This window comes from Myotis davidii, unplaced genomic scaffold, assembly GCF_000327345.1.
Source record: "Myotis davidii unplaced genomic scaffold, ASM32734v1 scaffold370, whole genome shotgun sequence".
Lineage (NCBI taxonomy): Eukaryota > Metazoa > Chordata > Mammalia > Chiroptera > Vespertilionidae > Myotis > Myotis davidii.
Genome location: NW_006288615.1, coordinates 10,042,695 through 10,058,963, shown reverse-complemented (window position 1 = coordinate 10,058,963; position 16,269 = coordinate 10,042,695). Strand labels below are relative to the sequence as shown.

The 16,269-nt window shown below is 41.0% G+C and overlaps 1 protein-coding gene across 1 annotated transcript in view; it reads right to left on the bottom strand.

Moving 5' to 3' along the window:
• Nucleotides 1-16,269, bottom strand: part of CERKL (ceramide kinase like) — a 51,672-nt gene that overhangs the window by 22,657 nt on the left and 12,746 nt on the right. Inside the window, exons 2-3 of the mRNA XM_015561819.1 lie at nucleotides 8,409-8,540; nucleotides 869-932 (exon numbers count right to left, since the gene is read on the bottom strand). Coding sequence (XP_015417305.1) covers nucleotides 869-932; nucleotides 8,409-8,540 — 196 coding nt within the window. The remainder of the gene's footprint in view (nucleotides 1-868; nucleotides 933-8,408; nucleotides 8,541-16,269) is intronic.

Sequence of the window (16,269 nt, the reverse complement as noted above, 5' to 3'; positions counted from 1 at the left end):
CATGGCTACAGAACCTGGCTGGAGAACCTGGAGAACCTGGCTGGAGAACCTAGCAAGAGAACATGGACACAGAACCTGGCTGGAGATTGTGGCTAGAGATCCTGGCAAGGCGGCTGATCAACTGAACGCTGTCTCCGTGTCATTCCTTCTTCACCGACTCCGTCTACACCTTTGGGAACCCCTGGACCTGCTGGGGTTGGACCCCGGCACACTCTCAATAAATTTGCAAGAGAGGATCATTGTACAGTTATGCTGTATGGCCGACATATCTTCCATCAGTGCTTTTCTAGAAACTCACATGGGGAAAGGCAAGGATTCAGGAGAACAGACGCCAGTGTCTGCATGTTAGCCCTGTATAGCATGGTACAGTGTGATGTCCCAGAACTTGCGATCACATTTCTCCTTTTTGCTTTCTATGCCCAATCTTGAGAGGTGATGACTATGTCCTGTTATCATGATCACCATTAACTGTCATTACACAGATATGAAAGAAACAGTGCCTAATTATATACATCACAAATATTTAAAAATTGTAAGTCCCAAATATATAGCTAAAAACTAATGAAAATAGGCCTGGCCAGTTTGGTCCGTGATTAGAGCATCGGCCCTCGGACTGAAGGGTTATGGGTTTGATTCTGATCAAGGGTATGTACCTCAGTTGCAGGCCCGTGCAGGGGGCAACCCGTCAATGTGTCCCTCTCACATCCACGTTTCTCTCTCTCTATCTCTCCCCCTCCCTTCCACTCTCTCTAAAACATTTATGGAAGAAAATAGCCTCAGGTGAGGATTAACAACAACAACAAAAAACTAATGAAAACATTTAATAATATAAACCATACGACATACATAGATTAATAATGCAACCTACCCATCAAATCCCTGTAGTTCGCATTCCTTTAGCAGCGACAGAGCATGCCCTTCATATTCTGTTACTATTAAAAAAAAACAACAACAACAAAAAAACACACAACAAGCGAAATTTTTAAACAATGATCTATACTTTTTAACTCGGTCTGGCAAAATAATATAATAAACATATGGTCAGGTCACAAAACAACATTTATTCTTGAATATTTATATTTTAATCATGGGAAAGAGGATTAAGTGTTACTTGCCTGACGTGTTTTACAGCTTTATGTAAAAGAGGGTCATATATCTGTTCCAACTACGTAAGTCATTTGGGGATATCCCCACACAGAGCAGTTGGATAATTTATCTTGGTGCCTGTCGACTTAGTGTTCCCTAAGTAAGACACATTTCTTTTAAATCAGAAGCCTAAGAGCAGGAGTATTTTGAAAATAAGGCATATTGGCTGGCATCAAGCCGTCAATGTTAAATCGCTTTGGCAACCTTACATGAATAAATTACTTGAAAGGTTAGTGTAAGATTTACATACCAGAAGAATGTGTATCTGGAACTGCTAGACTACAAGGAGGAGGAGTTGGATGTGAAAATGGGAAGCAAAGCCAACACCAGTGATAACAGATCCAAGCCAAGGAGGGTGGCACGGGCCCACCAGAGCTGGTCCTCCGAGGAAATGAATCTGTCACTCCCTATTGCTGTCTCCACAGTTATGATGCCCCGTGCAGTATTGTAAATGCCAGTGGAGACAGGATAAACTGGCACACTGCAGATGGCACCAGGCATCCCAGCCACGCTTAGCATTTTCTGGGGCAGCTCTGCCAGAAGAGACAGCCCAGCTGTATCCACCCATCAAAGATTTCTGCTGACTGACGTGACATCGCAGATGGATCTTTTTGTGTAAGAATGTGCATCGTTATATGCAAGATTACATTAATCTTTCATGCCTGTCTGTCCCTGGTGCCAGCATGGTTCAAGCTTTTCCTACAGTGTTTTTAGATATTATTAGTCTTGGTGTCTAAAAGAATCATTCTGTATCCAGCAGCGTTACATTGTAATTCTCCCACAGCTTATTCAAATGCCATTATATTCACATGAGTAAAACCTCTCTGTGTTAAATCCTAATCAGTCGAAGGCTACGAGCTTAGAAGTTTAAGTTATCATAAATGACTTTGTGTTGATCATTTATTCATAACCTCAGTAAGTAGTTACAACCTTAAAGGCAAAGTATGAAAATATCTACATACACACATGAAAAAGAATTAAGAATATCATGAAGAAATATTTATGCTGAGAATGAGATTATCAAGTCTCACTTTTATACCAACACTTACTTTGGAAAAGCTTCTCAACCCCAGTACAAAATTAGCTTAGAAGTATGTCATGGCTGAATGCCATTTTTACTTAGGTAAAATTTTAAAAAACAGTTTATTTTCCTTTTATCTTGCAGGTGGAATTTGATTGTACCTGGGTGCAAATCATCCAAGAAGAACAATTTTTAAGTGACACTGTATAGAAGTTAAATAAAATCACTGAACGGAAATAAAGAGACGGAAAAGATGAAACACACCTAACCACAATATATTAGGACAAAATGAATAAAGTCCTTGGCCTTCACATTCTAGATACAGACAATGTATACTAATTTAAAAAAAATAAATGTACAATAAAAAATAGTAATAAGTTATTATAAGGAAAAAATAATTTAAGGGAAAATGATAGAGAATGATCTGGACTACTATTTAAATATAGTAGAAGGACTCAAAATATTTATTTAGATGGCATATTATAGCCTCTGGAATCTGAAAAAGCCAGATTCAAATCATGCCACTCCAAAGGAACATAACAATAATTTTTTTTTTTTTTTAAAAAGAGTAGACCACTGGGCAGATGCAGTATCCAAAGGTTACTAGCTCTTTTTTCATCCTTCCTTTTTCAATGAGGCGGATACCCTGCACCCCTTCTATAGAGGAAATTTGGAGTCTCTATTATTTCCAAGCCTTCAAACAGTTCTCACTGCTGGGATCTCCTGTCCTAACCATCAATTTAAGTCACTTCCCCAGGAAGACAGACCTGAAAGAGGTTGATATTGAATATTGATGAGGAAATGAGCTAAAGCGCAAACAGACGAATTCCTTTGGACATAAGGAAACATTTTTTTTCCTGGTGATAAAATTCTATAATTGGATTAAATGCTGAGCTGTCATTTGCTACAAACTCAGTAAGCTCAAAAAGGAAGGCATCCTTTCCACCTTTAAATATATTTCCTCTCAAGTATATTGTTCTGTTTGTGTTCCGTAATCCACTCCCCACTGCTCAAGACAGGAAAACGACTTCTCCCTAGATTATCCCTCTCCTTCATGCTCCACAACCATCTCAGGACCGAGGTCAGTTCTGGCTTTAATTATGCTACAGCTACAGCATCCCAACACTGCCCCAGCCAATGCCCTGCCTATAGGCTCCACCATCGTTAATGATATGTTACAACAGCCTCCTCTCCCGTCTCTCTCCCACTCTAGCCAGAATGGCCTTTCTCACAACACAAATTTAATCCCATCACTTCCCTACATAAACCCCATTCATGACTCTTCACTGTCCCCAGGATAAAGTTCCAACTTCCTGCCTGACATCTGACTATATGAAATGGGATCAGCCATTGACATTCACAATGACTTATGGAATAATGAAAAGAACCTTTCACCTAGAATTTTCTTTCTTGCTAGCTGGCTCTGATGTAAGAATAGTCACTCTCCAGACTTGTAATAAGAAGCAGGTGATGTTGGAGAGGAGCAATGCCTGGGCCTGCTACCATCTTTAATGACTCTGTTTTTTTCAAATTGCCTAGCTTTCTACAGGGTGATATAAGGAGCAACAAGCCGCATCGCCAAAGGAGGGAAGGCTTCAGTTAGATACAAGGGGCCAGATTTGAACAGTCCAAAGAGGAGAGTGGGTAACAGTTAGATGTAAGAAAGAGAAAAAAGGAGGAAGTGACAATAAACTACTTTCTTGACAATTCTGCCCAGGGCCAGCCAGGAAGTAAAAATTATCTGGTGACTGGGCACTCCCGTGGGCCCTGAGCTGGCGAAAATCGAGGCTGTACTCAGCGGTAACTTTGACCATGATAATGATAATGAGCACGGTAAGGTTTAGCAGTGCTTTGTTAATACAAAGGTTGACTGAAGGAAGGAGATGGAATTGCATGCCACGAACAAGCGAGATCAAGGATAGTTATATCTATTTTCAAATGTCTCAATGACTCTTATACAGAAGATGGGATGCATTTATGTCGCTTATTATGTATTCCCACACAGGATAACATTAACTCTAGTGGATAAAAATGACAAGGAGGCGAACGTCCGCTCACAAATTCTCCGTGTTGTGGTTTATGTTTTGCACAAAGGCAACCAGGCAATGAGGCAGGTGGGTTGTGCAGTCCAGCCAGTGCATGTAACCAGCATGCGAGGTGATCTTGAGCTGAGCCAGCCCATCAGGGTACCTGTCTGTAATTCAGCAAAAGGAGACGTCATTTTCTAATCTGCACAAAAACATAGTGACCCTGAATTCAAGATAAGACCATCCGTCAGTATTGTCCATTAATGGCGCACACTGGCTCAGTCATAGGATGCCCAAGTCAAGGCTGGGTGCTCAGCCATGAGGAATGTCACACCCCTGCACCCTGCCACATGGGGAAAGTGAATTCGATGGCCTCTACAGTTCTTTCCAGCTTGATTTCTCTGCTGTCTTGACTTTTCACTTCATTAATTTCAGAATTATCCTATGAATCAAGGATCTCTCAAAATTTCTCTTTCCTTTAATAGTCTAATTCCTAAAATCTCCTCTGTTTTGGTAGGAAGTGAGAGCAATGATATCACACACCTGCATGGGATTGACACACATGCTTTTCCTTGATTTGTATACCAAATTAGGAAAAATAAATCCAGTGTTTTTCTTTTTGTTTTTTTGTTTTTCAGTTTCTTCCAGAAGTTTTTCTGAACCATCTATCTATATAAAAGACTAATATGCAAAGTGTCCCCTTGGGAGTTTGACCAGGAGACCGGGAGTTCGATTGCTCACTATGACATGGACTGACCACCAGGGGTGGCGTGTAACAAAGGAAGGCCCCGGCCCGCAGCCGGAAGGCCCCGATCAGCCCTGGTCATCAGCCAGGCCTAGAGAACCTACCCATGCATGAATTTTGTGCACCAGGTCTCTAGTTATGAAAATAAAATATTACATTGGTAATGGGAGGGATGCAACTTCAGCTCATCTACTTCCAAAGATGCTGAAGTATTTCCAGAAGTGGTCAGGGTTTCAGCACTAGCTATATGAAAGGAGCAAGTATATTTTTATTAACATGATGAGATGTTTAAAAGAAGGTTATAGAAAAAATTACTTTATAATGACTATATCTAGCTGTAATTTTTCAAATCCTGACTCATTTATATAGCACTATCTTCTAATGAGTTAATCATTGTATAGAACTTATTATGTAATTCAAATTCCATTTGCACTCAGCAATGTACGCAAGATACACTGAATAAGAATCACCCTGGACGTGCAGAAAAGATGTACTCTTCCTGCTTTTCTCCTTAAGATGAGTTTTCTTTCAAATGAAGTGTGAATTGAATCTTACTGTTGCATAATTTTATAAAACTGAAATGCACAGCATTATGACATTTCTATAGCATTTTCTAATACAAAAGGTAGTTTCAAATACATTACTTTATTCAAACTACAAAACGACACTGTGAGACTAGGCAGGAGGATTCTAAAACATTTCAAGTACCCAAATGTTTACTCAGCCCTTCACACAAAATAGAAAACATGTTTATATAAACATTTAGTAAATATACATACTGACGTGGTTCTATAAGCAAAAGATGCAATTTTATAATTTTGCCTGTAGGAGGAGTGTTAGGCAATAACTAGCCATTCTGCACAAATATGTAATATTCTAATTTTATCTCAAAATAAATATAACATTCAATAACATTTACAAATTTAGGGGAAAAAAGCCCAAGAACATAATCTTTTTATCTCCCACACAACTGTTTTATGAAGGAAACCACATTCCGATCATTAACTCTGCCTCAGGTCAGACTTCTGTTCCAGTTTCCGATCCTCCTATCTGTCTCTCTGTCTTCCTACTCTCTATTCTGCTGGCAGAATCATTTTTGCTGAACCAGATTACAACTCTAAAACATTTATACCCACTCCAGATCAATGCCTGATGAATAAACTCCTGAGGGTAGCATTAAGATCCATCCATAATCCGGACTCAAACTTCCTCGTGTACATTGCCTTCACAGAAGCCCATTCACCTTTTTATCTCCCTAACAGAACCCAGGATCAGTTCAGGTATCCTCAGCCTTCAGGAAAATGGGGTCCCACCTTCAGCCCAAGGGAAGGTTACAGAGAGTTAAGAGATCGATTGCTCCAGGTTGGGCATACATACCACACTGGGACAGTCAATCTAAAAGGGAGAAATTTGAATCCTTTTTCAGAAGTAAAGAATTGGATCTCTCACATACACATACCTCTTCCCACCCCACTAGATTTGAATAATGAAAAATCCAATCCACTGGCAACCATTTTATGATGACAGAAACTACCAGATTTAAGATGAAGTCAAAACTAAAAGGCAGAGCACAACTACTCCCTGGATATTATGGATAACACACACACACACACACACACACACACACACACACACACACACACACCACCTGTATGTGCCTGCTAGCTGGCCTGTCTTCCCTCACTTTTCTTCTGCTACGTATGCACGGAAAACGATTCTTTGCCTTTTCCGACACTCCCAAACTGCCCAATTCAAATACTTTGAGTCTTGTGGTCAAAATTAATATCACCCTTTGAGACACCATAGTTCTTTTATGTTATTCCAATGACATTTATTTTAAATACCTATTTGCATCCCTAATGACCTATAGAGGTCACTCAGGAACAAGCTGTATATCTTATTCATCTCCCATTCTGCATAGTGTTTAACACAAATCATTCAACAAAAGCTTCTTGAACTGAATGATATATAGTAATATCCACATAAAACTGTTCTGGATATTAAATCAAAATAATATGAAACAAAATAATTTTAATGAGTTTGCCAATAAGTTTATTCCACTCATCCTAATATGAATTTCAAACTTCCTTCTGCCAATCTTTCAACATCTTCAGTGGGAAAGAATGATAGCTTTGTATTGTTTCTTTTGCTTGTAATCATCTAAGTAAGCCAAAAGCCACATGATGAAAGGGTAATTTCTACACTCTTATTTTATTTTGAGACTTTACCAACCAGCACATTTTTTTTAATTTTTAACTTTATTTCTATTGGTGACACTATTACAGGTGTCCTCATCCCACACCCCCTCTGCCCACCTCCATCCAGCCCCCACTCCCTCCTCCCTCTGGCCATCACCACATTGTTGTCAGTGTCTATGGGTTATAGTTCTTGGTCTACAATTTAATTTTAATTCAGAAATTTCTCTTGTGTTTTTGATGTTCGTTTCTCTTGAACTTCTTTTGTTGTAGTAGCCTTTTCAGGTGGCTGACCTTCCCACAGTGATTGTCTTTCCTTTCTTGTTTTCATTTTATTTTTGGAAACTTCCTTCTACCCCAATTCATCAGTCATGAGGTGTGGGCTTCACTAACCTTAGGAACATTGCTGCGCAAAGCCGGGTCACTCTGGATCCCATCCCCAGGAATTTATCACTGGGATGAGGTGACCCCAGTGGCACTCCAGCCTTGACTCCTGGGCAGACTTATCACGCAGTACTCTTCATAAATTAAAATCTGCTATAAATTCACACTGTGTATTAGTAAAGCTACATAGAAGCCAAACCAGAAAAATCGAGGGTATGTTATCGATAGTAGCACCAACCCTCCTTCTCAGTCCCACCTCCCCGTGGGAAAAATAATCTTGTCTCAAAATAATTTGGTTACCAAATTCAAAAAGTTGAAAAACATTTTACTAATCTTCTGTCCATTCACTTCAGAAGTGGCACGTTTCTATTGTCCTGAGCACAAACCTCAGCACCTTTCTTATTTCGGACAATGGATTTAAGCATCTGGCTTCTTTAAATCCATCTAAAACCAGCAGTGAAGTGCTTAGTGTTGACCTAACCAGCAGGGGTCAGAGTCAGAGCAAAAACCACCTACTGAAGGCTTCCGCAGAAGGACATCCAACACTTAAGTCGGTGAAAGTCCACCGCCTGCCAAGTAGCAGAAACGATGTGTAAATAGCAGACATGTCAACGAAGATATCAGCAAGCAATACCTAGTCATGGTTAAAGTCTGGGAAAATGCTCTCAAGAGAAAATACTGATATTGAAACAAAATATCACAATAAAGAAAAAATAATTAAACTTATCATCCTGAAGCTGGCTGCCGCAGAGGTTATAAAACACTTAAACAGCTTTAGATATGACAAGTAGCTTCCTAAATTTGGATTAAGAACAAATTCAGTTTATTTCGTTTCCTTAAAGTGTGATTTTTTTTTTTAATGGCAAAATTATATTCTGAAAATGACTTACTTGTTACATCAGTCTTAATTCCTGCGATCTTCAACAGCGGTTCCACCTTCTCAGAATATATCTGTGTAGCTTCTTTTTTGTGGCTTTGGGGATTTAGGAATATTTTTAATGACTTGGGTCTGTTTGAAAAACCTAAGAAGCAAGCATAAAGATAATGTTACACAATCTCTGTCAGCATTTTTTTATTCCCTTTAAAACCATAGACTAAGTCCAATTAGGATGTTATAGACCTATCTGAATAGTATTTGCTAATTTTATTTGAAATTCTTACAAGAGTTTTCCTAAATATGGCATTAGCTTAAAACATTTACATTTCTTAGCAGTGAAAATGGGACTATCCCTCTTAAAAAATAAATCATGAGTTATAACAAAGCATTTCATGTAGGAAGGAATATGTGAATAAAAGAAACATTGTGGCCGAAACCGGTTTGGCTCAGTGGATAGAGCGTCGGCCTGCGGACTGAGAGGTCCCAGGTTCGATTCCGGTCAAGGGCATGTACCTGGGTTGCGGGCACATCCCCAGTGGGGAGTGTGCAGGAGGCAGCTGGTCGATGTTTCTCTCTCATCGATGTTTCTGACTCTCTATCTCTCTCCTGTCCTCTCTGTAAAAACTCAATAAAATATATTTAAATAAATAAATAAATAAGTAAGTAAATAAATAATAAATAAAAGAAACATTGTGATTATTAGGCAAGGTTTTTATATATTTACCAAATCACAAATGATACATCCAATGTTCCTTTAGCATGTGTTTCTGGGAAGAAAAGCGATGGACTGTACAAACAGAGAACCCTATTTCCTCTCCTTGGGTAAATATGCTCATCATTGGAACGGGGCATTCTGGGGACCTCGGGGCTACCCAGGCCTGACCTGCGGGGTGAGGGCCTGCAGCCAGAGCAATGCATGCTGGGAGCTAAAATCTGGGTTTGGGTCCTAGTTCAAGCCTGAGAAGGGGTCGGGGAGAAAGGACTCTCCCCGGGGGAACTGGGAAAGCAGCCCCTCTCGGCGGGATCCGATGATAGTGCTGCCTCACAGTTGGGGCTGAGATTTGATACTACAATTTTCTGGGCTTGCAAGATGTTTATCACTTAGGACCCAGTTGGAGCAGGTGCAAAGCAAATTTTCTGTTGTTAGGAAGGGGGCAGGAGGGACACAGGAGCCGAAGGAAAGCTGCTGACCGGCTCATGGTAAGCTGCTCTCACATGGCCCCAGGTCACAGTTAAAAAAGCCGCTACTAACATCCGTTTTTAATAAAACCATTACGAAAGCCAAATGAAAAATGTTCACTACACCAAGGTCAGGCTTTGTGCCTCATTTAGAGACAGTATGCCGTTTCCCATCATATCTGATACAACTGAACCTTTCAACAGCACATACCGTTTTGAACTCAGGGACCCTGAGTTTGGGATGAGGAAGTGCTAGGACCATGCTGAACCCCTTATGTGCTCTTAATGGCCCCTGGGCCCCTCTTTCAGTAAGAGGCCCCTGTCTGTCTCCTAGCTCCCCGGTCCTGAAACCTCAAAGCCATGTGCCATTCCTTCCTTCTCTGTCAATCCCTCCATTCAAGTGGGTACCCAGGTTCAGGAGGCGGTAACTACATCCTCCAGTTCCTTCTCCCCTCCTGGCTGTTGCCTCTGGCTCAGTGCTCTCCAGGCCACACGGGGGCACTTTAATGTTCTCCTTCCATCCCAGCTGGACCAGCCCTGCAATTTTCAAAAGCTGCCATGGCTCAGGGCTGTAGGCGGAGCGAGCCCAAAGCCCTTAACATGACATTCAGAGCCTCCCCCCCGCCCACCCCACCCCCCCACAACAAACTCCTACCCCGTGTCTGCCCTTATTCTCTCACACATACTGAGACACATTTATTGAGCATTTGTGCTGAGTGCTGGGTAGAAGGCAGAGCAATTAAGATATGGTTCATGCTTTAAAGGAAGATGTGCCCACCAATAGAAGTAGGGCAAGACAGAATGGACTTGTTAGCAGAGTTGCAAGGTGCCACGGGAGCGTCTGAGAGGAGGGTGGTTAATTCCTAGTAGGGACCTGGAAAAGGCTCCCTGGAGAAGGAGTATTCAAGTGTGGTTTGGGGCTCATGCTGTTTTCACTACTTAAAATTCCCTCCTTCCTAACACCTCACCCTCTCCCTTAGCAAAAAGCAGGGGTGGGGGGATGGAGGGAAATCTGAGCAGTGCAACCAGCCTGGCCAATGCACAATGCTAAGGTACCTGCAGGAGTTTTTTTGTTCCGTTTCAGCTTCCCCATCATGCCCTGGACCCACGCGCTTGTCAAATAGCAGGTATTCCAGGCCTCCCTTATTCAGACGGTTTTTCCTTTCCACTCCACCGTATCACCCTTTCTCTCAAAATTCTACCGCTTTTCCAAAGCTCACTTCAAATACCACTTTCTCGCCTTTCCCATTCACCAACAGAATTCACCTATCTGGCTTCTCGCTTAATACAGAAAACTCTGATGAAATACCCACTATCTCATCTCAGGATTCTCATTAGCCAAATACAAAATGGAATAAAGACAGTAATATATCATCCTAAAGGGGAGAAAGGAAACTGTCTTATAGTAGAATGACAACTAATAAATATGGGAGAACTTAGAGAGTTAGAAAAAATCTCTGTGTTCAACCATCGTAACAATGGATTCAGGCGAGAATTAGCACTGGAAGTTAAAACCATCAGAGACAGTCAGTTGGGGAAATAAAACATTTACTTATTCTTAAACTCTGTCCCTCATTATTCTCGTTACCAAGAGTAAAATGTCTCCATTTAGAGTTAACAACATCCTTTATGGTACAAACGACACATATGCCTCACGACATGCACAGAGCACGGAGAAGGACACACAACCACTTCTGTGGTACTTCTTCCCAAAGTGCATAATGTGGGTCGAACACGATGGAACATTCAGACAACACAAACCGAGGAGCATTCTTAAAATAACTGCCTTAAACTCTTTAAAAAAATGTTGCCCGGCTGGTGTAGGTCAGTGGATTGAGCATCCTCCTATGCAACAAGAGGTCACCGGATTCCTGCTCAATCCCCAGTAGGGGACACACAGGAAGCAGCCAATCAACGTTTCTCTCTCATCCATGCTTCTATCTCTCCCTCTCCCTTCCTCTCTCTCTAAAATCCATAAAGACATGTTTTTTTTAAATGCCAAGGCAAAGAAAGGCAGGGGACCTATTCCCATGAAGGAGGTTAGAGAGATAAGTAAATATAAATCATTCGGATGACAAGTGATTCCAAATCAGGTATAAAAAGAAAAAAAAAATGCCCTAAGCCTTTGAACATATATGTATAAAAGTGCACAAAAAATGTCCCATCCAACCCTTGTGAAATAACCCCCTAAAGAAGGCAGGAAAGAGGATAAAATTATTGTTTCAAGATTTTCCAAAAAGATTTAAACAAAATAATTTAATTCTTAAGCCTCAGTTGGCAATAAGCCTCCGCTAACAATAGCAATAAAAACTAAATACATTCATACGAATATTCCATTCTTCAGGTATTCTGGTAAATTGAGGTCTTTTAAACACAAATCAACAAAGCTCATTTTTCACCAGAGACTGAATTCATTTTCTCATTTCTCTTCCTTTTGGGTACACTTAATATGATGATTAGGAAGCTAAAGTCTAAGTGTACATAAATCAGGTGGAAATTTGATACCAATTTAGAGATCAGGCTTTAAACACAAATCAACAAAGCTCATTTTTCACCAGAGACTGAATTCATTTTCTCATTTCTCTTCCTTTTGGGTATACTTAAAATGATTAGGAAGCTGCAGTCTAAGTGTATATAAATCAGGTAGAAATTTGATACCAATTTAGAGATCAGCCAGGGATTTCTATGAATAAAGCAGAATTTTGAAACATGTTCTTAATTAGATGAAATAAAGAGATATCATTTAAAAGTCTACAACGTTCTGTCCTCCCATGCCTCCCCTTCTATTCTGTTTGGGTCCTGGAACTCACTATGTTCCCTCTACCACAGTGGCTTTGCACCTGCCCTCCCCTTTCTCTGCCCACCTACACTTTCTGCCACCAAAGCCACTTTGTCCTATTAACCTCTACTCTTTGTTTTGACTCACCTTAGTCACTTCCTTGGGAAATCCCACATGGCCTCCTTGGCTATGCGACTTTGGCTGGGTTATTTTCCCCCACTTGTTCTTACAGGTTTGTACACACCCCAATCTTGATACCGACAATGTTGTAATTTTATATCTATTTATTAGTTGTTCTCCCATACTGGACTGGAAACCCTCTGGGGTTTTTCTCCATATTCTATCCCCTTAGTGAAGGGTATACAGTAGATGGCCAAATATTTGATGACTGAATAAAAGGGTAATGTTATCCTCAGGCCATATAGAGCACAATAATATCCATTCATTATTCACACAAATCTGCATGCCTGTCATTTGCCAGGCAGGGTACTAGAAGCTGAGGCCCTATCGGTGAATGAAGTAAACCTCTGCCCTCACGAAGCTTTCATGCCAATGAGGGGACACAGAAACGAACAAGAGAACTCAGAGTGTGTCAAGTGGTAATAAGTCCTAAGGATAAAAATGAAGCCCTGGCTGGTTTGGCTCAGTGGATGGAGCGTCGGCCTGCGGACTGAAGGGTCCCAGGTTCGGTTCCGGTCAGGGGCATGTGTCTTGGTTGCGGGCACATCCCCAGTGGGGAGTGTGCAGGAGGCAGCTGATCGATGTTTCTCTCCCATTGATGTTTCTGGCTCTCTGTCCCTCTCCCTTCCTCTCTGTAAAAAATCAATAAAATATATACAGAAAAAAAAATGAAGCTCTCTAATGGGACAGAGTGAAGGCAAAGGCAGGAGAAGTGACTTGCTGGCCAGGACAATCAGATCACCCAGAACCTTGTGGGTGTTGTGACTGTAGCTCATGTTCTGAGTGAGAGAAGCATGGAGAACTCTGAGCAGTGCAGCAACATACCCTGGGGTGTTAGAAGGATCACTCTAGCTGCTGTGTGCGAAGTAGACACAGTGAGGGAAAATACTGACAAAGTAAGAACAGTTGAAATATTCCAGGTGGGAAATGATTGTGCTTGGACTAGAGTGAAGTGGAAACTAAAAAAAAAAAAGTTAGATTTCAGATATATTTTGGAGGGAGAGGACAGGACTTGTGTGCTTTTTGGGTATGGTATGTGTAAGAGAACAGTCAAAGCGCAGTCAAATGTGTGGCTGGATAAAAGGAAAGTGAGGACGTAAGAAGGGTAAGGACTAGTGAACAACTTGTAGAGTCAATAATTTGTGGTCTTAGTGAAACTGAAGGATATTGGGAGTTGGGAGAGTAGAACAGGTGAGCTAGGAAGACAGACGGCAGTAGCCACGTAGAAGATAGGATGCTTGAAATTAAGACAGAGAGTTATAGCCAATAGTAAGATTTGATGAGCTTCCATATTCATCAGAATTACCTGAAGGGCTTCTTAAATACATATTTCTGGGTCCCAACCCCAGAGTTTTGGACTCAGTTATCTGGGGTGGGGTCTGAGAGGTCACCTTTATAACAAGTTCCCAGATGATGCTGTTGATGTTGGTCTGGGTACCACACTCTGAGAACCACTGATGGAGAAATATGATTATGGGAGGAAGTGGGTAAAGTGAAGCAAGTGCAGGTCAAGATCTTTGAAGAAGAGGCCAAAAACTGGGAGAACTTCTATAAAACACACAGAATTATGACAGCAGGACTGTTAGAAGGAGCGAGGTGAGGTGGGAACTAAATCTTCAGAACTGGGAGAAGGACACAGTAGTTTGCACAAGACTACAAGTAGAGGAGCTGGCGGTGGCTGATGGATGGAGCTTTAACGATGAGGATATTAAAAAGAATACACTGAGAAAATGGTCCCAAAATAGCAGTGAGATGCAAGGACGACACGAAAACACCGACAAACATATAACACTAGGACCAGTTGAATGAAACCCATGGCAAAGAAAATAGCCACCACTTGAGAGGACTGTCTACTTGACAAGTAATCCAATCTCTTTCCTAAGTCAATGTCAAAATGAAAAAGACGATGCAGAAGGAAATGTTTAGTTTAAATACATTCAATGAATGAGCCCTGGTTGGACACTTAACTGGTACAAATCAGCTATAAAAGACATTTTGGGAAACATGAGGAAAATTTCAATAGGGACCAAACAGCTTGTTTATAATGATATTTGGTTATTTGTGAAATGACTATTTTTAAAGATGCATACTGAACTATTTCTGGCAGAAATGTCATGATGTCTACGATTTATTTTAAAACACGTTGACAGAATAAAATGTTTAAAGCAAATATGGGAAAATGCTAAGAACTGTAGAATCTAGGTGGTAGGAATATAGGTGCCAATTGTAATGTTGTTTTTATATTTTCTATGTCTGACATTTTTTAATAATATACTAAAATATATATTGGTACCATCCTTGACTTTTTCTCTAAATATGGCCCATATCCACTAAGCCAATAAACCCAGCCAGTTCTATCTTCAAAACAAGCCCAAAGTCTGATCTCTTCACACCACCTCTCCTGCTCCTATCCTGATTTTAGTCACCACGTCTCACCTGGATTATACAATTTCCACTTAACTGGTCTCCTACTTCAACCTTCTCTCCCACTCATAGAGTCTATTCTCCACTTGACAGCCAGAATATCTATTTTAAAAGTGAGTTATATCATGTTGCTCCTTTGCTTAAAATGTCCAAATGCCCCCCCCCATTTCCCCAAAAATCAAAGTTAAAAATGATACAAAGCTTGCAAGACCCTTCATGTTCTCTGCCCAGCCACCTCCGTGACTTCACTTCCCATTACTTGACTCCCTGCTGACTTGACTCTGTGCAGGACTTTCTTGCTCAAGCTTCAGCACTTACTGTTCCCTCTGCTGGAATCCATTTCCTTAGATATTTGTATGGCTCCCTCTCCCCACTGCTTTCAGTTCTCTTCTAAAACATCACAGCCAACGAGGCCTTCTACAGTCAGCTCTGTGTAACAGCAAATACTGCCATCCCGTTGCCTGGTGGCACCTATCATTTCACATCACGGAAAATATGTTTGATATTTTTCTTATAGCCTACATGTTTGTGTCCCCTCAAAATGTATATGTTGACATCCTAATCCCCAACGTGAGGTACTAGGAGGTGGGGGCTTTGGGAGGTGATTAAATGATGAGGGTAGAGCTGCTGTGAATGGGATTAGTACTCTTACAAAAGAGACCCCAGAGAGCGCTCTACCTCTCTTTTTGCCATTAGAAGACACAAAAAGAGGCCTCTCCCCAAAACCTGACCATGCTGACACCCTGCGCTCAGACGTCCAGCCCCCAGGACTATAAGAAATAAATTTCTGTTATTTATAAGCCAACCAGTCTATGGTACTTTGTTATAGCAGCTCAAACAGCCTAGGACACCCCACTACCACTGGAATTTAACTACTTGAGGTCAAAGACTTTACGGTTCTGCTCTCTGCTATCTTACTGGTTCCTAGAATAGTATCTGGCACACAATAGCTACTGTGTGTGTGTGTGTGTGTGTGTGTGTATTAGTATGTGTATATATGTATGTACACACACACACATACATACATACTGGCCTTTTTGCTCAGAATCTAAAATAAATCAGTTGGCCTTCCAGAAACAAATAACGTTATAATAAAAATCAGAAAGTGTCCCTAGAAGAAACTGACTTTAGTCTACATGGCACTGATCGGTTTTGAAAAGCAAACTCAATAGTCATATCCTAGGCTTGGACTCAGTGCTGTCCCTCAGCCCCATCAGCGCACTTGGAGCTTCATCATCTCACAAGAGAAAGGAAAATTCAAAGAGAAGCAGGTAGCCAAGAGGGTGGCACAGGTGAGCAAAGATGATGTCGA